The 25999-nt window shown below is 63.7% G+C and overlaps 1 protein-coding gene across 1 annotated transcript; it reads right to left on the minus strand.

Annotated features, from left to right (window-relative positions):
• Window positions 1-70: 70 nt before the first annotated feature.
• DNMT1 (DNA methyltransferase 1) lies at window positions 71-21213 on the minus strand. The gene is made up of 34 exons (XM_088528163.1): window positions 21152-21213; window positions 18062-18104; window positions 17765-17872; window positions 17398-17674; window positions 17183-17255; window positions 16991-17075; window positions 16840-16880; window positions 16708-16759; window positions 16527-16610; window positions 16339-16448; window positions 16134-16252; window positions 15937-16029; window positions 13841-13992; window positions 13575-13762; window positions 13306-13495; window positions 13127-13224; window positions 12899-13046; window positions 12711-12826; window positions 12430-12631; window positions 12230-12363; window positions 11977-12150; window positions 10409-10630; window positions 8637-8829; window positions 8460-8550; window positions 7854-7988; window positions 7503-7785; window positions 6073-6214; window positions 5796-5962; window positions 5542-5719; window positions 4211-4406; window positions 1373-1536; window positions 1180-1296; window positions 1017-1107; window positions 71-137 (listed from the first exon to the last, which is right to left on the minus strand). Exons 1-34 carry the CDS (start codon window positions 21208-21210, stop codon window positions 100-102), a joined length of 4563 nt encoding a protein of 1520 aa, XP_088384289.1. The 5' UTR covers window positions 21211-21213; the 3' UTR covers window positions 71-99.
• Between the last annotated feature and the right edge of the window lie 4786 nt (window positions 21214-25999).

The following is a 25999-nucleotide window of genomic DNA, read 5'->3' on the forward strand; positions in this document are numbered from 1 at the left end:
GTACAAAGCGGCCGATTATTTTCAATACGACGCGTCGTAAAAACGCAGCCCCGGGGGCTGGGGGGGGCCACGGCGGCAGTGCAGGTGCGGGCGGGCGCGCTAGGCCGCGGCCTCCATCTTGTCCGGGCTGCCGGGCGCTGAGGGGGAGAGGAAGGAAGAGGGAGATGGTGGGGACGGGCCCGGAAGAAGGGGGAATGGGCACAGAATGGGCGGGAATGGGAAAAAAATGGGTGGGAATGGGAAAAAATGGGTGGGAATGGACCCAAAGTGGGCGGGAATGGGCTTAAAATGGGCGGGAATGGACCCAAAATGGGCGGGAATGAGCTCAAAATGTGTGGATATGGGCTCAAAATGGGCGAGAACGGACCCAAAGTGGGCGGGAATGGACCCAAAGTGGGCGGGAATGGACCCAAAGTGGGCGGGAACGGACCCAAAGTGGGCGGGAACGGACCTAAAGTGGGCGGGAATGGGCTCAAAATGGGCGGGAATAGGCTCAAAATGGGCGGGAACGGACCCAAAATGGGCGGGAATAGGCTGGAATGGGCCCAAAATGGGTGGGAATGGGCCCGAAGGAGGGGGTAATGGCCCCAAAAGGGCGGGGAATTGGACCCAAAGGGGGAATGATCCCAAAGTGGGGGGGGAATGGGCCCCAAAACGGATGGGAATGATCCCAAAGTGGGCGGGAATGATCCCGAAGAGGGTGGGGGGGAATGGCCCCAAAGGGAGGGAGACTGGATCCCAAAGAGGGGGAATGGACCCAAAGTGGGGGAGAATGGACCCAAAGTGGGGGAGAATGGACCCAAAACGGGGTAGGGAAGGGGAATGGGGAGCCTAAAAGGGGAGGGACGATTCCCAGACGGCAGCAGGGAATGATCCCAACCCATAGGGAGGACAGGCCTGGATGCAAGGGGGAATCACCCCCAAAACAGGGGGAATCGCCCCCAAATTGAGGGAAATAGCCCCAGCCGGATCCAGCCATTCCCAGGGCTGGGAAGCGCCGCCATTCCCGGACCTACCGCCGGCGTCTTCCTTGAGCTTGGCCGCCAGGCACGACTTGATCTCGATGCCGATGGCTTTGGCTAAGGGGGGGGGCACGGCGTTCCCGACCTGCGGCATTGGAAATGTGAGGCGGGAAGCGGCACGCGCGCGGCGGGAAGGGGCCCCGGCATTCCCGCCTACCTGTCTGTGCTTATCCAGGATATTCCCGAAGAGGCGGTAGGTGTCCGGGAAGCCCTGGGAGCGGGCGCATTCCCGCACGCTCACCACCCGGTGCTGCTCCGGGTGCAGCACCCGGCCCTGCGGGAAGGACACGGAGGAGTCGGGAACGGCCGGGAAAGCGGGATAGGCGGGATGGGGATGGGGGGCCACCCACCTGCTTGCCCATGGGCTCCGGGTTGGTGACGGTGGTGCTGAAGAATCCGTCCCATTCCAGGCGTCCGTAGAGGCCGGCCCAGTGGTTGTGGCGGTTGCCGGTGTGCGGGAGGCACCAGGGGATGAGCGTGTTGAACTGGCGGTCCGCGGGGTCGCAGGGCTTCCCTGGGGACACCGGGAGGGACGAGGGGACACATGGAGGGACGAGGGGACACAGGGAGGGACGAGGGGACACATGGAGGGACAAGGGGACACATGGAAGCGGAGGGGAGCGGTGGGGACCTTCAGTGCAGGAGCTGCTGGGGTCGCAGGGCTTCCCTGGGGACACCGGGAGGGACGAGGGGACACATGGAGGGACGCGGGGACACGGGGAGGGACAAGGGGACACAGGGAGGGACGAGGAGACACATGGAGGGACGAGGGGACACAAGGAGGGACGCGGGGACACATGGAGGGACGAGGGGACACCGGGAGGGACGAGGGGACACATGGAGGGACGAGGGGACACGAGGAGGGACGAGGGGACACAAGGAGGGATAAGGGGACACATGGAAGCGGAGGGGAGCAGCAGGGACCTTCGGCGCAGGAACAGGGCACTGGGGTCACAGGGCTTCCCTGGGGACACGGGGAGGGACGAGGGGACACATGGAGGGATGAGGGGACACATGGAGGGACGAGGGGACACGGGGAGGGACGAGGGGACACGGGGAGGGATGAGGGGACACATGGAGGGACGAGGGGACACATGGAGGGACAAGGGGACACGAGGAGGGACAAGGGGACACATGGAAGCGGAGGGGAGCGGTGGGGACCTTCAGCGCAGGAGCAGGGCACTGGGGTCACAGGGCTTCTCTGGGGACATGAGGAGGGACAACGGGATATGGGAAGGGACGAGGGGACATGAAGAGGGACGAGGGGACATGAAGAGGGACAAGGAGACACATGGAGGGATGAGGGGACACAAGGAGGGACAAGGGGACACATGGAGGGACGAGGGGACACATGGAAGCCAAGGGGACACATGGAGGGACAAGGGGACACATGGAGGGACGAGGGGACACAAGGAGGGACAAGGGGACACATGGAGGGACGAGGGGACACATGGAAGCCAAGGGGACACATGGAGGGACAAGGGGACACATGGAGGGACAAGGGGACACAAGGAGGGACAAGGGGACACATGGAAGCGGAGGGGAGCGGTGGGGACCTTCAGCGCAGGAGCAGGGCACTGGGGTCACAGCGCTTCTCTGGGGACATGAGGAGGGACAAGGGGATGTGGGGAGGGACGAGGGGACATGAAGAGGGACAAGGAGACACAAGGAGGGACAAGGGGACACATGGAAGCGGAGGGGAGCGGCGGGGACCTTCAGTGCAGGAGCTGCTGGGGTCGCAGGGCTTCCCTGGGGACGTGATGAGGGACAAGGGGACACGGGGAGGGACAAGGGGACACAGGGAGGGAGGGACAAGGGGACACATGGAAGCGGAGGGGAGCGGTGGGGACCTTCGGCGCAGGAGCAGCGCACTGGGGTCACAGGGCTTCTCTGGGGACACGAGGAGGGACAACGGGATGTGGGGAGGGACGAGGGGACACGGGGAGGGACGAGGGGACATGAAGAGGGACAAGGGGACATGAAGAGGGACAAGGGGACACGGGGAGGGACGAGGGGACACGAGGAGGGACGAGGGGACACAAGGAGGGACAAGGGGACCCGGGGACGCGGCAGTACCCTCGGCGCAGGAGCAGACGCCGCGCAGCGCGCCAGGGTGACAGGGCTTCCCTGGGGATGTGACGAGGGGTTTTGGGGACACGGCGAGGGACAAGGGGACATGGCAAGGGACAAGGGGACAGCAGGAGGGACAAGGGGACACGGGGAGGGACGAGGGGACACGGGCAGGCAGCGGTACCCTCGGCGCAGGAGCAGGGCACTGGGGTCACAGGGTTTCTCTGGGGACGCGGCGAGGGCTTCTGGGGACACGGGGAGGGACAAGGGGACATGGCAAGGGACAAGGGGACAGGAGGAGGGACAAGGGGACACGAGGAGGGACAAGGGGATGTGGGGAGGGACAAGGAGACACACGGAGGGACGAGGGGACACATGGAAGGACAAGGGGACACAGGGAGGGACAAGGGGACACAAGGAGGGACAAGGGGACACATGGAAGCCAAAGGGAGCAGCAGGGACCTTCAGCGCAGGAGCTGCTGGGGTCGCAGGGCTTCCCTGGGGACGTGATGAGGGACAAGGGGACACAGCAAGGGACGAGGGGACACATGGAGGAACAAGGGGACAGGAGGAGGTGGCAGGGACCAGCGGGGACCTTCGGCACAGGAGCAGACGCCATGCAGCGCGCCGGGGTGACAGGGCTTCCCTGGGGATGTGACGAGGGGTTTCGGGGACACGGCGAGGGACAAGGGGACACGACAAGGGACAAGGGGACACGGGGAGGGACGAGGGGACCCGGGGACGCGGCGGTACCCTCGGTGCAGGAGCAGGGCACTGGGGTCACAGGGTCTCTCTGGGGACGCGGCGAGGGGTTTCGGGGACACGGCGAGGGACAAGGGGACACGAGGAGGGACAAGGGGACACAAGGAGGGACGAGGGGACACAAGGAGCGACGAGGGGACCCGGGGACGCAGCGGTACCCTCGGCACAGGAGCAGACGCCGCGCAGGGCGCTGGGGTGACAGGGCTTCCCTGGGGATGTGACGAGGGGTTTTGGGGACACGGCGAGGGACAAGGGGACACGAGGAGCGATGAGGGGACACGAGGAGGGACGAGGGGACACGAGGAGGGACGAGGGGACACGAGGAGGGACAAGGGGACCCGGGGACGCGGCGGTACCCTCGGCGCAGGAGCAGACGCCGCGCAGCGCGCCCGAGCTGCTGCGGCCGTTCTTCCTCTCGTGGTGGGTGTAGCGCAGCTTGCGCGTGGTGGTGCCGTCCGACAGGCGCACCTCAATGTTGGGAAGATCCCGCCAGTCGGAGCCGGGAGCCAGCGGGATGTGCCGCATCCGCGCCGCCACCAAGGCGCTCATGTCCTGCGGGAGCGCGCGGCGTCAGCGCCGGGAAGCGGGGACGGATCCCTGCTCCGCGCGGGACAGATCCCCGCTCCGCGTGGGAATGGCCGCGGGAAGCGGGGGACGGATCCCCGCTCCGCGCGGGACGGATCCCCGCTCCGCGTGGGAATGGCTGCGGGAAGCGGGGGACGGATCCCTGCTCCGTGCGGGACAGATCCCCGCTCCGCGTGGGAATGGCTGCGGGAAGCAGGGGACGGATCCCCGCTCCGTGCGGGACGGATCCCCGCTCCGCACGGGAACGGCCGCGGGAAGCGGGGGACGGATCCCCGCTCCGTGCGGGACGGATCCCCGCTCCGCGCGGGAACGGCCGCGGGAAGCGGGGGACGGATCCCTGCTCCGTGCGGGACGGATCCCCGCTCCGCACGGGAACGGCCGCGGGAAGCGGGGGACGGATCCCTGCTCCGTGCGGGACGGATCCCTGCTCCGTGCGGGACAGATCCCTGCTCCGCATGGGAACGGCCGCGGGAAGCAGGGGATGGATCCCCGCTCCGTGCTGGACGGATCCCTGCTCCGTGCGGGACAGATCCCTGCTCCGCATGGGAACGGCCGCGGGAAGCGGGGGACGGATCCCTGCTCCGTGAGGGACGGATCCCTGCTCCGTGCGGGACGGATCCCCGCTCCATGCGGGAACGACCGCGGGAAGCGGGGGACGGATCCCCGCTCCGCGCGGGACGGATCCCCGCTCCGCACGGGAACGGCCGCGGGAAGCGGGGGACGGATCCCTGCTCCGTGCGGGACGGATCCCCGCTCCGCATGGGAATGGCCGCGGGAAGCGGGGGACGGATCCCTGCTCCGTGCGGGACGGATCCCCGCTCCACGCGGGAATGTCCGTGGGAAGCGGGGGACAGATCCCTGCTCCGTGTGGGACGGATCCCCGCTCCGTGCGGGACGGATCCCTGCTCCGTGCGGGACGGATCCCCGCTCCGCACGGGAACGGCCGCGGGAAGCGGGGGACGGATCCCTGCTCCGTGCGGGACAGATCCCCGCTCTGCGTGGGAATGGCCGCGGGAAGCGGGGGACGGATCCCCGCTCCGTGTGGGACGGATCCCCGCTCCGTGCGGGACGGATCCCCGCTCCGCGCCGCCGCTTCCCGCACCTTGCAGATGTGATCCCTGAGGATGGGCTGGTACTGGGAGCCCCGGATCTGCCGCTGGAACCACGACTGCGGCTCCCCGTTGTAGGAGATCTCCAGGGCGGACGCCCCGTTCCGCACCTCGGGCAGGTCGGACATGGTGTCCCGCACCGTGATGGTCCGGAAAGGCCCGGAATACGTCCTGGGAGGGAAGGAAGGCGAGGATGAGGAGGGTGGGAGCGGGGGGAGGAAGGCCGGGCGGCCCTCGCGGCGCTCACCGCGTGATGTTGCTGACGAATTTCTTGTCGTCCACGACCACGCTGAGCTGGCAGGCGCGCGGCGCGAACACGTGCAGCGGCTCCGGGAACATGGGGAGCTTCTCCCCGGGCGCCGCGGCCAGCACGATGGCCCGGCGGCGCGTCTGCGCCACGCCGTACTGCCCGGCCTTGGGGACACACGGAATTATCCCGAGGAAGGACGTGGAATATCCCGAGGAAGGACGCGGAATATCCCCAGGGATGGCGGAGCGGGGATGGGACGGGGGTTCGGCCCTACCTGCAGCACCCCGAAGGTGCATTGGTAGCCCATGCGCACGAGGCAGCGCAGGGTGAGCTTGAGCACCATGGAGCGCTTGAAGGACACGAAATTCCGCACGTTCTCCAGCAGGAAGAAGCGCGGCCGGTAGTAGTCGCAGTAGCTGCCGGGGTGGGGAAAAAAAAAAAAATAGGGATGCGTGAGCTGGGAATGTGCGGGATCCGGGCGGCTGCGGCACGAGGGGACCCTCTGCTCGGCCCTGGGGAGGCCACATCTGGAGTATTGTGTCTACATCTGGAGTATTGTGTCTACATCTAGGAGCGTTGTGTCCAGTTTTGGAGTATTATGTCTACATCTGGAGCACTGTGTCCACATCTGGAGCACGGTGTCCACCTCTGGAGTATTGTGTCCACATCTGGAGCACCCTGTCCACATCTGGTGTGGCCACATCTGGAGCGCTGTGTCCAGATCTGGAGCACGGTGTCCACATCTGGAGCACGGTGTCCACATCTGGTGTGGCCACATCTGGAGCGCTGTGTCCAGATCTGGAGCACCGTGTCCACATCTGGAGCACCGTGTCCACATCTGGTGTGGCCACATCTGGAGCGCTGTGTCCAGATCTGGAGCACGGTGTCCACATCTGGAGCACGGTGTCCACATCTGGAGTATTGTGGCCACATCTGGAGCAGTGTGTCCACATCTGGAGCATTGTGTCCAGTTCTGGAGCAGTGTGTCCACATCTGGAGCAGTGTGTCCACATCTGGAGCATTGTCTCCAGTTCTGGAGCACGGTGTCCACATCTGGAGTATTGTGTCCACATCTGGAGCATTGTGTCCAGTTCTGGAGCATCATGTCCACATCTGGAGCATTCTGTCCACATCTGGAGTGCTGTGTCCACACCTGGAGCATCGTGTCCACACCTGGAGCACTGTGTCCACATCTGGAGCACTGTGTCCAGTTCTGGGCTCCCCAGGACAAGAGGGATGTGGAGCTGCTGGAGAGAGGCCAGCGCAGGGCTACGAGGATGATGAGGGACCTGGAACATCTGCCCTATGAGGAGAGGCTGAGGGAGCTGGGCCTGTTCAGCTGGAGAAGAGAAGGCTGAGAGGGGACCTGAGCAGTGTCTATAGGTACCTCAAGGGAGGCCGTGAGGAGGATGGGGCGGCCTCTTTTCACTGGTGGAGAGCGATAGGACAAGAGGAAACGGCCACAAACGGAAACACCAAAAGTTCCACAGGAACTCAAGGAAAAATTCCTAACATTGAGGGTGCCGGAGCCCTGGAACAGGCTGCCCAGAGAGGTTGTGGAGTCTCCTTCTCTGGAGATCTTCAACCCGTTTGGATGCAGTCCTGTGCTCTGGGTGACCCTGCGTGTGCAGGAGGTTGGACTAGATGATCCCTAGAGATCCCTTCCCACAGCATTCCATGATTTTACGATTCCCATGACCTCACCTGAGGAAGGAGACCACCAGGGAGTTCTTGAACTTGGAATAGGTGCGGGAATTGAAGCGGTTCATGCCGCTGAAGCCCTGGCACGGGGGGCCGCCGCAGAGCATCTCCACGTCGCCCTTCTGCGGCAGCTTCTGCCCCAGCGAGTTGGTCTTCTCGCCGGACATGACCAGCTTGAGGAGGACGTTGCAGTCCTCGGTGAACACGGTGCTGCCGGGGTTGTTGAGCCGGAAGGCCTGAGCCGCCGGTTCCCACATCTCGATGGCCCACAGCGTCTCCGAAACGCCTGGAATGCGGAAAAGGCGCTCGGAAAAGCGGGAATGCGGCGGCGGCGTTCCCGGAGCGGCCGCTCACCTGCCTGGTGGAAGCCCTCGGAGAGGCCTCCGCAGCCGGAGAACACGTCCAGCGTCCGCAGTTTGGGAAGCTTCGGATCGGGAGGCTCCTGCTCGCTCTGCTCGCAGCTCGGAGACGCTTTCCCTTTGCCTTTCCCTGCGAACGGGGCCCGGGATGGCACCAAGGGGCATTCCACACATTTTGAGCTCATTCCCGCCCATTTTAAGCCCGTTCCTGCCCATTTTGGGTCCATTCCCACCCATTGGCGCCCTTGGCGCCGCAAATCCCTCTTCCCTCCTCGCAACACCGGCTTAAAGCACCTTTCCATGTGCCCTTCCATTGGGAATTTCCTCACTTTTCCCATACGATCCCTTCCCACCCAGTCATAACTCGGGATAGCTCCCTGCATTGGCAGCGCTGGAATGAAGCCCCTGCCACGGAGCAGGGAAAAGGCTCCAAGATATCCAAGATATCCAGGAGCAGCGGGAGACGGTGGCAGCACAAAGCACAGGGGACCCTCCGTATTCCCTGCCGGATTTATTTCGGAAAAACCCCCCACACTGGGAATTCTCTTGGAAATACAGCTGCATCCCGCGGGAGCGCCTGGGAATTACCCCAGGGAATTACCTTTCCCTTTGCCTTTGCCCTTCCCTTTATTCCCAGCGCTCCGCGCGTGGTTGGGAGGATCCTCGAAACTCTTGGTTTTCGCGTTGTAAGCCTGGAAAAAGAGGGGACACAACGAGCTGGCCACCGGGAACGTCCCGGAGCGCCGCGGAGCCGCCGGGAACGCCGCGGCTCCCTGACCTCCAGGAAATAGAAGCGGTCCAGGCCGCCGGCGGAATAATCCTGGATGCTTTCCGTGAGGTCCTCGCCGTACACCACGGTGCAGCGGCCCTGCACGGCGCGGAAATCCACCGTGGCCTCCTCGTCGCTCCAATACAACAGGTTGATGTCCGCGTGGTAACTGGCCTTCATGGACTTGTGCGTGTTCTCCGGCCTGCCGGGAAGGAAATCGGGAAGCGATCGGGAAAAATCCCGGCCCGGGATGCAGCCCGAGGTGTTTATTCCCTCCTCCTGTGTGTTTGCCCGCGTGTGGCGGCGGAAAAAGGGCTTTTTTTAAGCCAAAAGGAGCTTTTTGGCCGCACGCGGTGGCGGAAAAAGGGCTTTTTTTAAGCCAAAAGGAGCTTTTTGGTGCTGAATCGGCGAGTGAATTTAAAGGAGCTTTTTGGCTGCACGCGGTGGCGGAAAAAGGGCTTTTTTTAAGCCAAAAAGAGCTTTTTGGTGCTGAATCAGCGAGCGAATTTAAAGGAGCTTTTTGGCCGCACGCGGTGGTGGAAAAAGGGCTTTTTTTAAGCCAAAAGGAGCTTTTTGGCCGCACGCGGTGGTGGAAAAAGGGCTTTTTTTAAGCCAAAAGGAGCTTTTTGGCGCTGAATTGGCAAGCGAATTTAAAGGATCTTTTTGGCCGCACGCGGTGGTGGAAAAAGGGCTTTTTTTTAAGCCAAAAGGAGCTTTTTGGCCGCACGCGGTGGCGGAAAAAGGGCTTTTTTTAAGCCAAAAGGAGCTTTTTGGCCGCACGCGGTGGCGGAAAAAGGGCTTTTTTGGCGCTGAATCGGCGAGCGAATTTAAAGGAGCTTTTTGGCGCTGAATCGGCGAGCGAATTTAAAGGAGCTTTTTGGCCGCACGCGGTGGTGGGAAAAGGGCTTTTTTTAAGCCAAAAGGAGCTTTTTGGCTGCACACGGTGGTGGAAAAAGGGCTTTTTTTAAGCCAAAAGGAGCTTTTTGGTGCTGAATCGGCGAGCGAATTTAAAGGAGCTTTTTGGCCGCACGCGGTGGTGGAAAAAGGGCTTTTTTTAAGCCAAAAGGAGCTTTTTGGCCGCACGCAGTGGTGGAAAAAGGGATTTTTTTAAGCCAAAAGGAGCTTTTTGGCGCTGAATCGGCGAGCGAATTTAAAGGAGCTTTTTGGCCGCACGCGGTGGTGGAAAAAGGGCTTTTTTTAAGCCAAAAGGAGCTTTTTGGCGCTGAATTGGCGAGCGAATTTAAAGGAGCTTTTTGGTGTTGAATCGGCGAGTGAATTTAAAGGAGCTTTTTGGCTGCACGCGGTGGTGGAAAAAGGGCTTTTTTTAAGCCAAAAGGAGCTTTTTGGCCGCACGCGGTGGTGGAAAAAGGGCTTTTTTTTAAGCCAAAAGGAGCTTTTTGGTGCTGAATCGGCGAGCGAATTTAAAGGAGCTTTTTGGCCGCACGCGGTGGTGGAAAAAGGGCTTTTTTTAAGCCAAAAGGAGCTTTTTGGCGCTGAATCGGCGAGCGAATTTAAAGGAGCTTTTTGGCTGCACGCGGTGGTGGAAAAAGGGCTTTTTTTAAGCCAAAAGGAGCTTTTTGGCACTCAATCAGTGAGCGAATTTAAAGGAGCTTTTTGGTGCTGAATTGGCGAGCGAATTTAAAGGCAAAATTCAGGAAAAAAAAACGCAAAAAAAAAGGGAAAAAAGGGAAAATCCAGCTGCTCTGCTGCCCACGGACCTCCCCGTGTCCCAGGGCTGGAAAATCCCGGGAAGGAGGAGCCGGGAAGCGCCCCTTTCCCACCTGTAGAACTTGTAGATGCGCAGCTTGATGTCGGCCTCGTTGGGCTTGCCGTTGCTGCGGATGTTGCAGAAGATCTCCTTGACGCGGCCCACGCGGTACGGGTCCGGCGCGTCCAGGTTGCTGCCCTTGATGTATTCCGAGTATTTGCGGTAGTGCTCCGGGTGCAGCTCCTCGTCCACCGCCTCCTTCTTGGGGCGCTTGGCCGGGCTGGCGGGTTTCATGCTGGGAATAACGGGAATGCGGGAGGGAAGGGCGTTGGGAGGCTCTTTTCCCACCCGCTGGATGCGGCATCTGAGGTTTCCTCCTGCCCTTCGCAAGGATTCCTCGTGGAATGGGCGGGAATGGGCTGGAAGTGGGCAGGAATGGGCAAAAGAATGGGTGGGAATGGGCTTAAAATGGGCGGGAATGAGCTCAAAATGTGTGGAAATGGGCTCAAAGTGGGTGAGAATGGACCCAAAATGGGCGAGAACGGGCTCAAAATGGGCAGGAATGGGCTCAAAATGGGCAGGAATGGGCTCAAAATGGGCAAGAACGGGCTCAAAATGGGCGGGAATGGGCTCAAAGTGTGTGGAAATGGGCTCAAAATGGGCGAGAACGGGCTCAAAATGGGCGGGAATGGGCTCAAAATGGGCGAGAACGGGCTCAAAATGGGCGAGAACGGGCTCAAAATGAGCGGGAACGGGCTCAAAATGGGCGAGAACGGACCCAAAATGGGCGGGAATGAACCCAAAATGGGCGAGAACGGGCTCAAAATGGGCGGGAATCGGCAGGAATGGGCCCAAAATGGGTGGGAATGGGCCCGAAGGAGGGGATAATGGCCCCAAAAGGGCAGGGAATTGGACCCAAAGGGGGAATGATCCCAAAGTGGGGGGGGGAATGGGCCCCAAAACGGATGGGAATGATCCCAAAGTGGGCGGGAATGATCCCGAAGAGGGTGGGGGGGAATGGCCCCAAAGGGAGGGAGACTGGACCCCAAAGAGGGGGAATGATCCCAAAGTGGGGGAGAATGGACCCAAAATGGGGGAGAATGGACTCAAAGTGGGGGAGAATGGACCCAAAGTGGGGGAGAATGGACCCAAAACGGGGTAGGGAAGGGGAATGGGGAGCCTAAAAGGGGAGGGACGATTCCCAGATGGCAGCAGGGAATGATCCCAACCCATAGGGAGGAAAGGCCTGGATGCAAGGGGGAATCACCCCCAAAACAGGGGGAATCACCCCCAAAACAGGGGGAATCACCCCTAAAACAGGGGGAATCATCCCCAAGCCACCCGCGGAGGTGACACGTGCGGGTTGTCACCCCCGGAGGTGACACGGGGGGGTTGTCACCCCCGGCCCGCTCTATCCCAGCTCTTCCCAAACGGAGTCGCGCTCCATCTCTCTTCGGAAGGAAGGAAAAGACACGGAGGGGCCAAAACGCGGCCGAGAAACGTCGCGATTTAAGGCGCCACCCGGGAGAAAAGCGGTTCCATCTCATCCGGAGGGATGCCAACGGCATTCCCGCTCCGTCCTCCCTCTCCTGGGAGCAACGGGGTCCTTACAAGTGCTTACAGCCCCCTGCAAGCACCAACCTGAAGGAAAAGGCTTCCGGCAGGAGGTAGACGCCGTCTCCTACCCTGTACTGCACTCCGTTCTTGGTCGCCAGCGCGTAGAACATCTTCCCGTCCCCTTCTTCCAGGGGCTCGGCCACTTTGGGAATCTCCTTTTGCCTCACCTCGTCCAGGCGCGTGCAGCTCATGCAGAACCTGCGCGGAACGCCGCACGTCGCCGCCGGCTCCGCGCGGAAACCGGGAAGCGCTTCCCGTTTTTCCCCTCCGCGCTCACTTGTACTTGTTGTCCTCGGTGGGCTGCGTTTTCGGAGGGGACTCGAAGCGGGCGTATTCCTGGTCGTACCACATCTGGTAAAAGTAGGTCCTGCCGTCGTCCTCCACCATCTTGATCTCCATGTCCAGCCCGCCCTGTTGGGATGGGGACGTCGGAAGGGCCCGGTGGCACCGTTGGTGGCCGCGGGGACCGTCACCCACCTCCATGGCCCAGTTTTCCGAGGGCGCCTTGTAGATGACTTGGACCTTGCCGTGGATGTAGGAGAGCTGCATGTCCTCGCACTCGTCCACCAGGAAGAGCTCCAGGGGGTCCGAGGTGGCTCCCAGGACCGTGTCGGTGCCGGGGCAGAACCAGTGCGCGTGGAACATCTGCCCGCTGCTGTCCTCCCACATGGCCGTCACCCTGGCCGAAGAAGGGAGCCGGGTGACACCGCGGAGGTGGCGCTTGTCCCCAAGGGCCACCCGGTCCCCAATGCACCCACCTGGCTAAGTAGAGGGGCTTGGTGGGGTCGTCGGGGCTCACGGAGACGCAGTCGCCCACCTCCAGCGTCTCCGAGTCGATGCAGACTTTCTGGTAATAATCCTTCTTCCCGTCGCTCTGCGGGGACACGGGGACGGTCACGGAGCCCCGCGGGACCCCCGAGGCCACCCCCGCGTTGTCCCCGCTCACCTTGACGGGCTCCCCGACCCAGGAGATGCGGCTCTTGTTCTGCTTCTTCTTCCTGCCCTGCAGCATCTTCTTGGGCGAGGGCATCTCGGGGATGTTGTCGTCCACCTCCTCGTCCTCATCGGCCTCTCGCACGGCCAGATTAGGGCACCTGCGTGGACACGGTGGCCGTCACCGCACTGGGGCCACCGCCGCTGTCCCCTCTGTCCCAAAAGGACGTCCCCAAGGTACCTCCTCTGCAAACAGGCCTGTTTGCTGCGGCCGCTGCCCCCGAATTTCACCATGTTCTGGCAGGCCTTGCACTTGCCGCACTCGGGCTGCTGGCAGACCTGCAGCAGGAGGGAGGACGGGCTCAGCAGGATGGGGACATCGTTTTGGGGCCAAAGCGCGGCGTTTCGGCACGCCGGTACCTCGCAGACGCCGCAGCGGCGGCGCTTGGTGGCGTTCTCCTTGTCGTCCTCCTTCTCGTCCTTCTCGATCTGCTCGGAGAAGAAGGTGTCGAAGATGAGGTACACCAGCTTGGTGGTGGTGGCCTTGGTGGGGCCCTTGTCCTTGTCTATTTTGGTGGGGTGCCGGATGGCCTGGCGCCGCGCCGCTCGCCTGCAAGCAAGGAGCCGTGAGCGCGCAAAATTCCGCACGGATGCGGCCGATCCGGTGGGAAAACTGGAAGGGGACTCACCGTTTTCCCAAGGTGACGCCGGCCAGCTTGATGAGGTCCCGCATGCAGGGGGTGATGAGCACGGGCGGCTCGTCGCTGTCGCCGGCCTCGTCGTAGCTCTCCACCTGCTCCACCACGAACTGCGCGTGCCGGAGCAGCGAGTCCTCCGTGAAGCGGTGGAAGTCGAGGCCCGCCGGAGGCACCGTGGTCTGCGGGGACGCGCCGGGGCGATTACACCGCGCTGAGGCCGTGCAAACTCGTCACACGTCGTTGTCATTGTCACCCACCTCGATCTTGTTGAGCAGGTCCTCGTAGCTGACGTCGCGGTTGTTCTGCAGGAACTCCACCACGATCTTGCTCATGTAGATCTTCTCCTGCATGAGCGCGAAGGTGGGCGCGTATTCCTCGCTGGGATCCATGAGGATGTAGTCGGCGAAGGCTGCGGGAGCGCGGAGCTGGTCCGTGAGGCCGCCCGCGCGCGCCGGAACCGCCCGCGGGGCCCAAAACGTGGCCCAAAACCTGCCCCAAAACCGCCCGTGTGCCCCAAAACCTGCCCGTGTGCCCCAAAACCTGCCCCAAAACCGCCTGTGTGCCCCAAAACCTGCCCCAAAATCACCTGTGTGCCTCAAAACCTGCCCCAAAACCGCCTGTGTGACCCAAATCCTGCTCGTGTGCCCCAAAACCTGCCCGCGGGCCCCAAAAGCTGCCCCAAAACCGCCCGTGTGCCCCAAATCCTGCTCGTGTGCCCCAAAACCTGCCCCAAAACCGTCAGTGGGCCCCAAAACCTGCCCCAAAACCGCCTGTGTGCCCCAAATCCTGCCCGTGTGCCCCAAAACCTGCCCGCGGGCCCCAAAAGCTGCCCCAAAACCGCCCGTGTGCCCCAAATCCTGCTCGTGTGCCCCAAAACCTGCCCCAAAACCGCCCGTATGCCCCAAATCCTGCCCGTGTGCCCCAAAACCTGCCCCAAAACCGCCTGTGTGCCCCAAAACCTGCCCCAAAACCGCCTGTGTGCCCCAAATCCTGCCCGTGGGCCCCAAAACCTGCCCCAAAACTGCCTGTGTGACCCAAATCCTGCCCCAAAATCACCCATGTGCCCCAAATCCTGCCCGTGTGCCCCAAATCCTGCCCCAAAACCGCCTGTGTGCCCCAAATCCTGCCCGTGGGCCCCAAAACCTGCCCCAAAACCGCCTGTGTGACCCAAATCCTGTCCCAAAATCACCCATGTGCCCCAAATCCTGCCCGTGTGCCCCAAATCCTGCCCTGAAACCACCCGTGGGCCCCAAAACCTGCCCCAAAACCGCCCGTGTGCCCCAAATCCTGCCCGTGTGCCCCAAAACCTGCCCCAAAACCACCCGTGTGCCCCAAAACCTGCCCCAAAACCACCTGTGTGCCCCAAAACCGCCTGTGTGCCCCAAAACCTGCCCCAAAATCAGCCATGTGCCCCAAATCCTGCCCGTGTGCCCCAAATCCTGCCCTGAAACCGCCCATGGGCCCCAAAACCTGCCCCAAAACTGCCTGTGTGCCCCAAATCCTGCCCGTGTGCCCCAAAACCGCCCGTGTGCCCCAAATCCTACCCCAAAACTGCCTGTGTGCCCCAAATCCTGACCGTGGGCCCCAAAACCGCCCGTGTGCCCCAAAACCTGCCCCAAAACCGCCTGTGTGCCCCAAAACCGCCCGTGTGCCCCAAAACCTGCCCCAAAACCGCCTGTGTGCCCCAAATCCTGCCCGTGTGCCCCAAAACCTGCCCCAAAACCGCCTGTGTGCCCCAAAACCGCCCGTGTGCCCCAAAACCTGCCCCAAAACCGCCCGTGTGTCCCAAATCCTGCCCGTGTGCCCCAAAACCTGCCCCAAAACCGTCAGTGGGCCCCAAAACCTGCCCCAAAACCACCTGTGTGCCTCAAAACCTGCCCCAAAACCTGCCCGTGTGCCCCAAATCCTGCCCGTGTGCCCCAAATCCTGCCCCAAATCCCATGGGCACCAAAGCAGGGAGCGAGGAATTGTGCTGCATTCCCGTTATCCGGTAGGAAACAAGGAATTCCAGCCTTTGCCATCTCTACGTGCCCAGGGAGTTAAATCCTCCGCTATCGTCTTTGGGAACGGGTTTTGGGAAGGGTTATGCTCCTTGCGGAATGGGAAGAGCTTTTAACCCGCCGCAAAGCTCCGGGGCTTCTCCCAACGGAGCTGGGAAGCAGGAAAAGCCACGCGGGATTTGGGAAGACAAGAGCGGAGCCAGGACTCTCCTTGTTTTGGTTTGTTGCATTAGCACAAACCGAGTTGCTGCTGCTGGAGCTGAATAAATCCGGGATATGAGAGACCCAAGGGAAGCTCCGCGGGACATTCCGGAGCCTCCGGAGCGCTCGGAGCCTCCGGAATGCGCACCCACCTGTGGTGAAGCCGATCAGGGCCTTCTCCCCTCCGTCGAATCCCGTGATCCACCAGGCGTTTATGGGCCCCAACTTCTTGGCTCTCACCCCTCCTGAGCGGGACAAGACGCGGGATTCACTCCGACCGCGAATCCCGCTTTCCCGCTTGCCGGATCCCGGCAGGGAACATCCCGGGAATCGTCGGTTCCCAACGCACCGTCCAGACACGGGTTGTCGTCGTAAATGGGTTTCACGGCGCCGCTGAAATACAACTCGATGTTCCTCTCGATGAGCCCCGTGTCGAACGGGCACAAGTGGCCCCGCTTGTCGTAGACGCTGTTGGGAACGCGGTTGTGGCTCGGAAAGAGCGGAAAACGCGGCGTTTCCCATAATTTCCCCCCCCCGGACGCGGGAATTCCCACCTGAAAGAGGTGACTTTGTGCTGGGGAAGGTCCTCGTAGCTCTCGAATCCGTCCTCGTTGGCGTCGAACAGGGACAAGCGCTCGTCCGTCAGCATCTCCGGCTCGTCCAGCTGCGCGGGCGGCACGGATGCGTCGGGAACGGCTCCGGCGGGAACGCCGCGCTCCCGCCGGACGCGCCCGGCACTCACGGCATCGTCGGGATCCCCTTGGAAGAACTTGAGGTCGGGGTCGTCCAGGTACTGCCGGCAGTCCATGCACTTCGGAGGGGTGGTCTGCAAGGGGCGCATTCCGTGATTCCGCGCGCTCCGAACCCCGGAATGACGCTCAACACAACGGGAAAACTCAATTCGAGCTGGAAAAGCCACTTACTTTCGCAGGCAGCGTCATTTTAACCTGAGGAATTTCGTCTTTTATCTCGGACCTGAGCGGGAAAACACCGGAGAGGAGGGATGAAGGGATCCCGGAGCCCCTCGGAAGTATCCGCCCGGCTCCGCTCCTCACCCTTCTTTGGTTTCCATTTTAATCCTTTTCTCATCCTGCTCCTTGAGGAGGAAAAAGGAAAAACGGGCTAAGGGAGCCCGGAATCGCACCGGGATTCCGGAAGCTCCGGAACGGCGCCGGGAGTTTATCCGTGTCCGGCTCCGGCACGCACCTCTTCCAGCTCCTCTTCCTCCTTTTCCAGGCTCTTCTCCCGCTTCACCTCCCTGTTCACCTCGTCCGACTTCCGCTTGGCGGATCTGCCCATTCCAGAGGGTGGGATTCAGCGGGCGGGATTCACGCCGAGGGCCGGCATTCCCGAGGGCCGGCATTCCCGAGGGCCGGCATTCCCGGCCGCTCCACTCACCCCTTGGAAAACACGGCCAGGATGGAGGGCTGCCGGCCGGAGCTCCGCGTCACCCGGGAGCTGGCGGGAGACCCTGCGCGGAGCAGAGCAGGGAATGCCGTGAGCGCCTCCGGAATCGCAACCCCGAGACCCTTCCAGGCTTTTCCCGGGAAGCCCCTCCGCGTCCCCGGGAGCCGCCGGATTCCACCCGATCCGCAGGGAAGAGCCGCCGTTACTTTTGCTCTCCCGCTTGGAGCGGCTCCTCCGGGCCTTGCGCGCCGGCGCCGTCGGAGCCGACGAGGAGGAGGAGGAGGACGAGGCGGCTGCTTCCTCCATCTCCACGGCGCCGTCCTCCTCCTCCCCATCCGGGCCGGCCCGCTCGGAATCCTCATCGCTCCCGTAGGCGCCGTTCTTGGAGCAGCCGTTGGAAGCCGGGAGCAGCGGCGCGGAGGCTCCGTTCTCGGCCGACAGCTCCCGCCGGAGCAGGGCTTTCACCTTGGCCAGGTACCTCTCCTGCATCCGGATACGGATCGGGATGAGACGGCGCCGGAATGCCGGGAGCACCGGGAGCGCCGGGAGCGCCGGAATTCCGGGAATTCTCACCTCCGAGAGCTCCTCGCGCCGGAGCCGGCTCTCCAGATCCACGAGCTGATCCTGCACCTCCGCTTGCAGGAATCCATGGATGAGGCTCAGCTTCTCCCGGACGCAGTCCTGGGAACGCGGAGGAGGCGGCGTCAGGCGGCGACCCCGCTCCGTTGCCGTGACAACCGGCGGCACCGGAGAGCGGCGCCGATCCCGCTCCGGATGCGGCCCCCGCGCCGGGGCCCCCCGGCGGCTCCGAGGATCCCGCCGGATTCCCGGGAACGCCGGGAAAAGCGCCCGCGGCTCCGTGGCACCCACCTTGTCGCTCAGGCTCTCCTCATCCCGCTCCAGATCTTGCAGGCTGCGAGGGGAGAGACGGGGAGGTCAGAGCGGAGCCGGGATCGGCGGCTCCGGAGGGAGCCGCGGCCGGGAACGCCGCGGCCGGGAGGAGCCGGCACGCGCGGGAACGCCGGCGCCAACGGCCACGTGTCGGCACAAAGGCGCCGCGGCCGCTCCGGCCGGAGCCCGTCCCGGTGTTCCCGTCCCGGAGGCGGCGGAATCCGGAGCGGAAGCGGGAAGCGCGTCCCGGCGGAGCGTCCGGTCGCCCAACCTGGGGTCGAGGGAGGCCATGGAGGCTCCCGGGAACGCGGCGCCGGAGACCGGAAGAGCCGCGGGGGCCGTCGCCGGAGGCCGCACCTGGGGCCCCCCCCTTTGGCGCCGCCCGGGAAGCGGCGGAAGGGACAAAAGGCTCCGGAAGCGCCGGCCCCTCCGGGCGCCTTCCGGAGCGGGACAGGACGGGAGCGATCCCGGGAAACCCCCCCCCACCCCCCGGCGCGGATCCCGGCTCCGGACAAAGGCGCCGGGCGGGATGGGGAGTCCACAGGGCCACGTGGGGAGCCGGGAAAGCGGCCACCACCTGCCGGGATGGGAGCGGGAATGGGAGCGGGAATGGGAGTGGGATGGGAGCGGGAATGGGGAGCGGGATGGGAGCAGGATGGGAGCGGGAATGGGAGCGGGATGGGAGCGGGAATGGGAGCGGGAATGGGGATCGGGAATGGGGAGCGGGATGGGGAGCGGGATGGGGAGCGGGATGGGAATGGGATGGGGAGCGGGATGGGAGCAAGAAGGGAACGGGAAGGGAATGGGATGGGGAAACAGACGGGACCAGGATGGAGATTGAGATGGGGAGCGGGATGGGGAGTGGGGATGGGGAGCGGGGATGGGGAGCGGGATGGGAATGGGACGAGGAGACAGACGGGACCAGGATGGAGATTGAGATGGGGAGCGGGATGGGAATGGGATGGAGACCAGGAATGGAAGCGGGATGGGAATGGGATGGGGAGCTGGATGGGAGCAGGATGGAGATTGAGATGGGGAGCGGGATGGGAGCGGGAAGGAAATGGGATGGAGAGTGGGATGGGACCAGGATGGAGACCAGGAAGGGAAGAGGGATGGGAGCAGCACGGGGAGCTGGATGGGATGAGGATGGAAATTGAGATGGGGAGCAGGAAGCCGAGTGGGATGGGGAGCGGGATGGGAATGGGATGGGGAGCTGGATGGGACCGGGATGGAGATTGAGATGGGGAGTGGGATGGGAGCGGGAAGAGAATGGGATGGAGAGCAGAATGGGGAGTGAGACAGGAATGGGATGGGAACGGGATGGGGAGCCGGATGGGAGCGGGATGAGGAGCAGGATGGAGCTGGGGATGGGGACAGGAGCCTGCGGACGGCGTGGGGACCGCGGGGGGTGTCACCGCGGTGCCGGGGGGGGGACATGGGGGGTGTCACCGGGGGGGTGTCACCGGGGGGGTGTCACCGCGGTGCCGGGGGGGGGACATGGGGGGTGTCACCAGGGGGTGTCACCGGGGGGTGTCAGTGACAGGTCAAGGCTGGGGACACTAGGAGGGGATGCAGTGCAGTGCAAAGGGATGCAGTGTGGTGCAGTGCAAGGGGATGCAGTGCAAAGGGGTGCAGTGCAGAACAAGGGGTGCAGTGCAAGGGGATGCAGTGCAAAGAGGTGCAAGGGGTGCAGCGCAAAGGGGTGCAGTGCAGAACAAGGGGTGCAGTGCAAGGGGGTGCAGTGCAGTGCAAGGGGTGCAGTGCAAGGGGGTGCAGTGCAGAACAAGGGGTGCAGTGCAAGGGGGTGCAGTGCAGGGGCGCTGTGCAGTGTAACAGGGCGCAGGGGGTGCCGTGCAGCGCAAGGGGGTGCAGTGTAAGGGAATGCAGTGCAGGGGGTGCCGTGCAGTGCAGGGAACATAGTGTGGTGCAGTGCAAGGGGTGCAGTGCAAGGGGTGCAGTGCAAAGGGGTGCAAGGGGTGCAGTGCAAGGGGGTGCAGTGCAGAACAAGGGGTGCAGTGCAAAGGGATGCAGTGCAAAGAGGTGCAAGGGGTGCCGTGCAAAGGGGTGCAGTGTGAGGGGGTGCAGTGCAGTGCAGTGCAAGGGGGTGCCGTGCAAAGGGGTGCAGCGCGAGGGGCTTGCATGCTGCAAGGGGGTGCAGTGCAGTGCACGGGGGTGCAGCGCGGCGCGGGGGGTGTCACTGCAGGGCCCGGTTCGGGGACCCGGGGGGGTGGCAGCGCAAGGGGGGGTCACTGCAAATGCAACTGGAATCCAGTGCAGTGCAAGGAGGGGCTCCGTGCAATGCAACCAGGACCCGGTGCAATGAAACCGGGACCCGGGGCAATGCAAAGAGGGCCCGGTGCAATGCAATGGGGCTCCGTGCAACACGACCGGAATCCGGTGCAGTGCAATGGGGCCCTGGTGCAATGCAACGGGGGGCTCCATGCAACGAAACCGGGACCCGGTGCAATGCAATGGGGCTCCGTGCAACACGACCGGAATCCGGTGCAGTGCAATGGGGCCCCGGTGCAATGCAACGGGGGGCTCCGTGCAACGAAACCGGGACCCGGTGCAATGCAACGGGGGGGCTCCGTGCAACATAACAGGAATCCAGTGCAATTCCCGGGGCTCCGTGCAACGAAACCGGAACCCGGTGCAATGCAATGGGGCCCCGGTGCAATGCAACGGGGGGCTCCGTGCAATGCAATGGGAATCCAGTGCAATTCCCGGGGCTCCGTGCAACGAAACTGGAACCCGGTGCAATGCAACGGGGGGCTCCGTGCACCGCAACCGGGACCCGGTGCAACAAAACCCGGATCCGGTGCAATTCCCGGGGCTCCGTGCACCGCACCCGGAACCCGGTGCAATGCAACCGGAACCCGGTGCAATGCAACGGGGGCCTCCGTGCAACGAAACCGGAACCCGGTGCAATGCAACGGAGGCTCCGTGCAACGAAACCGGGACCCGGTGCAATGCAACGGGGGCTCCGCGCAACGCCAACAGGCCCGGTGCAAGGCTCGGGCCCCGGCGCCGCCGCCCCGGTCCGGGTCCCGGTGCCGGTTCCGCACTCACCGTCGGCGCAGCTCGGCGGGCAGCGGCGCGGGCGGCAGCGGGGCGGCCCGGGCCGGCATCGGGGAGCGGCGGCGGCGGCGGGAGCGGCGGCGCCGGGAGGCGATTTCGCGCGGAAACCAGCGCGGGGGCGGGGCGGCCGCGGGCGCGACCATCGGGGACGGGGGGGACCGGGCGGCACCAGCGGGGACGGCGGGGGGAGGAACCGGACAGGGCGGCACCATCGGGGACGGGAATGGGGGGGAGCAACGGGCCGGGCGCGACCATCGGGGACGGGGGGGAGCAACGGGGCGGGCGGAACCATCGGGAATGGGGGGGAGCGGGCGGCACCATCGGGAACGGGGGGATCGGGCGGCACCATCGGGAACGGGAACGGGGGGGAGCAACGGACCGGGCGGCACCATTGGAGACGGGGGGGGGGGACCGGACCGGGCGGCACCAGCGGGGACGGGGGGATCGGGCGGCACCATCGGGAACGGGGGGGAGCAACGGGCCGGGCGCGACCATCGGGAACGGGGGGGGATCGGGCGGCACCATCGGGGACGGGAATTGTGGGGGGGGGAGCAACGGATCGGGCGGAACCATCGGGGACGGAGGGGGAGCAACGGACCGGGCGGCACCATTGGAGACAGGGGGGGGGACCGGACCGGGCGCGACCATCGGGGACGGGGGGGACCGGGCGGCACCAGCGGGGACGGCGGGGGGGGAGGAACCGGACAGGGCGGCACCATCGGGGACGGGTCGGGGGGGACCGGACCCGGCGGCACCATTGGGAACCGGGGGAGCAACGGGCCGGGCGGCACCATCGGGGACGGGGCGGGGACCGGGCGGCACCATCATGAACGGGGGGAGACGGGACCGGGCGGAACCATCGGACGGGGCGGGAGAGGGGACAGGACGCGACCATCGGAAACGGGGCGGGGGGGGCCGGGCGGCACCATCGAGGACGGGGGGGGGGGACCGGACCGGACCGGACCGGGCGGGGCCATTCTGGGGCGGAGGGGGGGGGAACAACGGTCAAGGACGAGACCATTCGGGAGGGCGGGGGGGCACCGGGAGGAGCGAGACCATTTCGGGGCGGGGGGGGGGCACCGGGGCGAGCGGAAATGGCGGTTGGACGGAACCATTCAAGGTGGGGGGGGCGAACGGGACCATCCCGGGGCAACGGACGAAACTCGGTGGTACCGGGGGGGGGGAGGGGGGGCCCATATCGGGGCGGTACCTGGGCGGGCGGCGCGGGCGGGCGGCGCGTCCCGGAAGGGGCGGGGCCTGTTTGCGCGCGGCCCCGGGGGGGGGAGCGGGCGATACCATCTGCTGATGAATGGGGGGAGCTGGGAGCGACCACGGGGGCTTTGGGGGGGGGGGCAGGGCGGTTCTGATGGCGCGGGGGGGGCAGGATGCACCGGGGGGGGGGCTGGAGCGTGTGAGGAGGTGCACACGCGTGTGCACGGTCGTGGGGGGGGCACGCGTGCGTGCACACGCATTTGCACGCTCATTGGCACTTCTGCATGCATGCACACGCATGCACACGTATGCACATGAATGTGGGAGGCACACGTATGCACGCATTTGCACGCTCATTTGCACTTCTGCACACATGCACATGAATGTGGGAGACACACGTGCATGCACAGGCATTTGCACGCTCGTTTGCACTTCTGCGTGCATGCACACGCGTGCACATGTATGCACATGAATGTGGGAGGCACACGTGCATACACACGCATTTGCACGCTCATTTGCACTTCTGCACTTCTGCACACACATGCACATGAATGTGGGAGGCACACGTGCATGCACACGCATTTGCACGCTCATTGGCACTTCTGCATGCATGCACACGCATGCACACGTATGCACATGAATGTGGGAGGAACACATGCATGCACACGCATTTGCACGCTCATTGGCACTTCTGCATGCATGCACACGCATGCACACGTATGCACATGAATGTGGGAGGTACATGTGCATGCACACGCGTTTGCACGCTCATTGGCACTTCTGCATGCATGCACACGCATGCACACGTATGCACATGAATGTGGGAGGTACATGTGCATGCACACGCGTTTGCACGCTCATTTGCACTTCTGCATGCATGCACACGCATGCACACGTATGCACATGAATGTGGGAGGCACACTTCCATGCACACGCGTTTGCACGCTCATTTGCACTTCTGCACACATGCACACGAATGTGGGAGACACACGTGCATGCACAGGCATTTGCATGCTCGTTTGCACTTCTGCATGCATGCACACGCGTGCACACACATGCACATGAATGTGGGAGGTACACATGCATTTGCACGCTCATTTGCACTTCTGCACTTCTGCACACACATGCGCATGAACGTGGGAGGTACACGTGCATGCACACACATTTGCACGCTCATTTGCACTTCTGCACGCATGCACACACGTGCACAGGAATGTGGGAGGCACACGTGCATGCACACACATTTGCACGCTCATTGGCACTTCTGCATGCGTGCACACATATGCACATGAATGTGGGCAACACACGTGCATGCACATGCATTTACATGTTTCTTTCTAGTTGTGCACGCATGCACACATATGCACATGAATGTGAGGCACATGTGCATGCAAACACATTTGCACGCTCATTGGCACTTCTGCACACATGCACACACGTGCACATGAATGTGGGAGGCACACATGCATGCACACGCATTTGCACGCTCATTTGTATTTTTGCACACATACGTGTACACGTGTGCACACGCATGCACAGGAGTGTGGGGCACATGCATACATATTTCTATGCTCGTTTGCACTTGTGCACACGTGTGCACACATGCACATGAATGTGGGAGGCACACGTGCATGCACATGCATTTGCACGCTCATTTGTATTTTTGCACACATACGTGTACACGTGTGCACAGGAGTGTGGGGGCACATGCATACATATTTCTATGCTCGTTTGCACTTGTGCACACGTGTGCACGCATGCACATGTGTGCAGGCGGGGCACGCTTCCACGCGCCCCTGTTTGCATGCACGCATGCACACGTGTGCAGGCGGGGCACGCTTCCACGCACCCTGGTTTGCATGCACACATGCACACGTGTGCAGGCGGGGCACGCCTGCAAGCGCCCCGGTTTGCATGCACGCATGCACACGTATGCAGGCAGGGCACGCCTGCACGCTCCCCTGTTTGCATGCACGCATGCACACGTGTGCAGGCGGGGCACGCTTCCACGCGCCCCTGTTTGCATGCACGCATGCACACGTGTGCAGGCGGGGCACGCTTCCACGCGCCCCGGTTTGCATGCACGCATGCACACGTGTGCAGGCGGGGCACGCTTCCACGCGCCTGTTTGCATGCACGCATGCACACGTGTGCAGGCGGGGCACGCTTCCACGCGCCCCTGTTTGCATGCACGCGTGCACATGTGTGCAGGCAGGGCACGCCTGCAAGCGCCCCGGTTTGCATGCACGCGTGCACACGTGTGCAGGCGGGGCACGCTTCCACGCACCCCAGTTTGCATGCATGCATGCACACGTATGCAGGCGGGGCACGGTTCCATGCGCCCCGGTTTGCATGCACGCATGCACACGTGTGCAGGCGGGGCACGCTTCCATGCACCCCTGTTTGCATGCACGCATGCACACGTGTGCAGGCGGGGCACGCTTCCACGCGCCTGTTTGCATGCACGCATGCACACGTGTGCAGGCGGGGCACGCTTCCACGCGCCCCGGTTTGCATGCACACATGCACACGTATGCAGGCGGGGCACGCCTGCACGCGCCCCTGTTTGCATGCACGCGTGCACATGTGTGCAGGCGGGGCACGCTTCCACGCGCCCCTGTTTGCATGCACGCGTGCACACGTGTGCAGGCGGGGCACGCCTGCACGCACCCCTGTTTGCATGCACGCATGCACACGTGTGCAGGCGGGGCACGCTTCCACGCACCCCTGTTTGCATGCACGCATGCACACGTGTGCAGGCGGGGCATGCTTCCATGCACCCCTGTTTGCATGCACGCATGCACATGTATGCAGGCGGGGCACGCCTGCACGCGCCCCGGTTTGCATGCACGCGTGCACACGTGTGCAGGCGGGGCACGGTTCCACGCACCCCTGTTTGCATGCACGCATGCACACGTGTGCAGGCGGGGCACGCTTCCACGCACCCCTGTTTGCATGCACGCATGCACACGTATGCAGGCGGGGCAAGCTTCCACGCGCCCCGGTTTGCATGCACGCATGCACACGTGTGCAGGCGGGGCACGCCTGCAAGTGCCCCGGTTTGCATGCACGCATGCACACGTATGCAGGCGGGGCACGCTTCCACGCGCCCCGGTTTGCATGCACGCATGCACACGTGTGCAGGCGGGGCACGCTTCCACGCGCCCCGGTTTGCATGCACGCATGCACATGTGTGCAGGCGGGGCATGCTTCCACGCACCCCTGTTTGCATGCACACATGCACACGTGTGCAGGCGGGGCACGCTTCCACGCGCCCCTGTTTGCATGCACGCGTGCACACGTGTGCAGGCGGGGCACGCTTCCACGCGCCCCGGTTTGCATGCACGCATGCACACGTGTGCAGGCGGGGCACACCTGCACGCGCCCCTGTTTGCATGCACACATGCACACGTGTGCAGGCGGGGCACGCTTCCACGCGCCCCTGTTTGCATGCACGCGTGCACACGTGTGCAGGCGGGGCACGCTTCCATGCGCCCCTGTTTGCATGCACGCGTGCACACGTGTGCAGGCGGGGCACGGTTCCACGCGCCCCGGTTTGCATGCACGCGTGCACACGTGTGCAGGCGGGGCACGCTTCCACGCGCCCCTGTTTGCATGCACGCGTGC

This window comes from Tinamus guttatus, unplaced genomic scaffold (genome assembly GCF_059628265.1).
Source record: "Tinamus guttatus ecotype Peru unplaced genomic scaffold, ASM5962826v1 Tinamus_guttatus_pri_ptg000305l, whole genome shotgun sequence".
Classification (NCBI taxonomy): Eukaryota; Metazoa; Chordata; class Aves; order Tinamiformes; family Tinamidae; genus Tinamus; species Tinamus guttatus.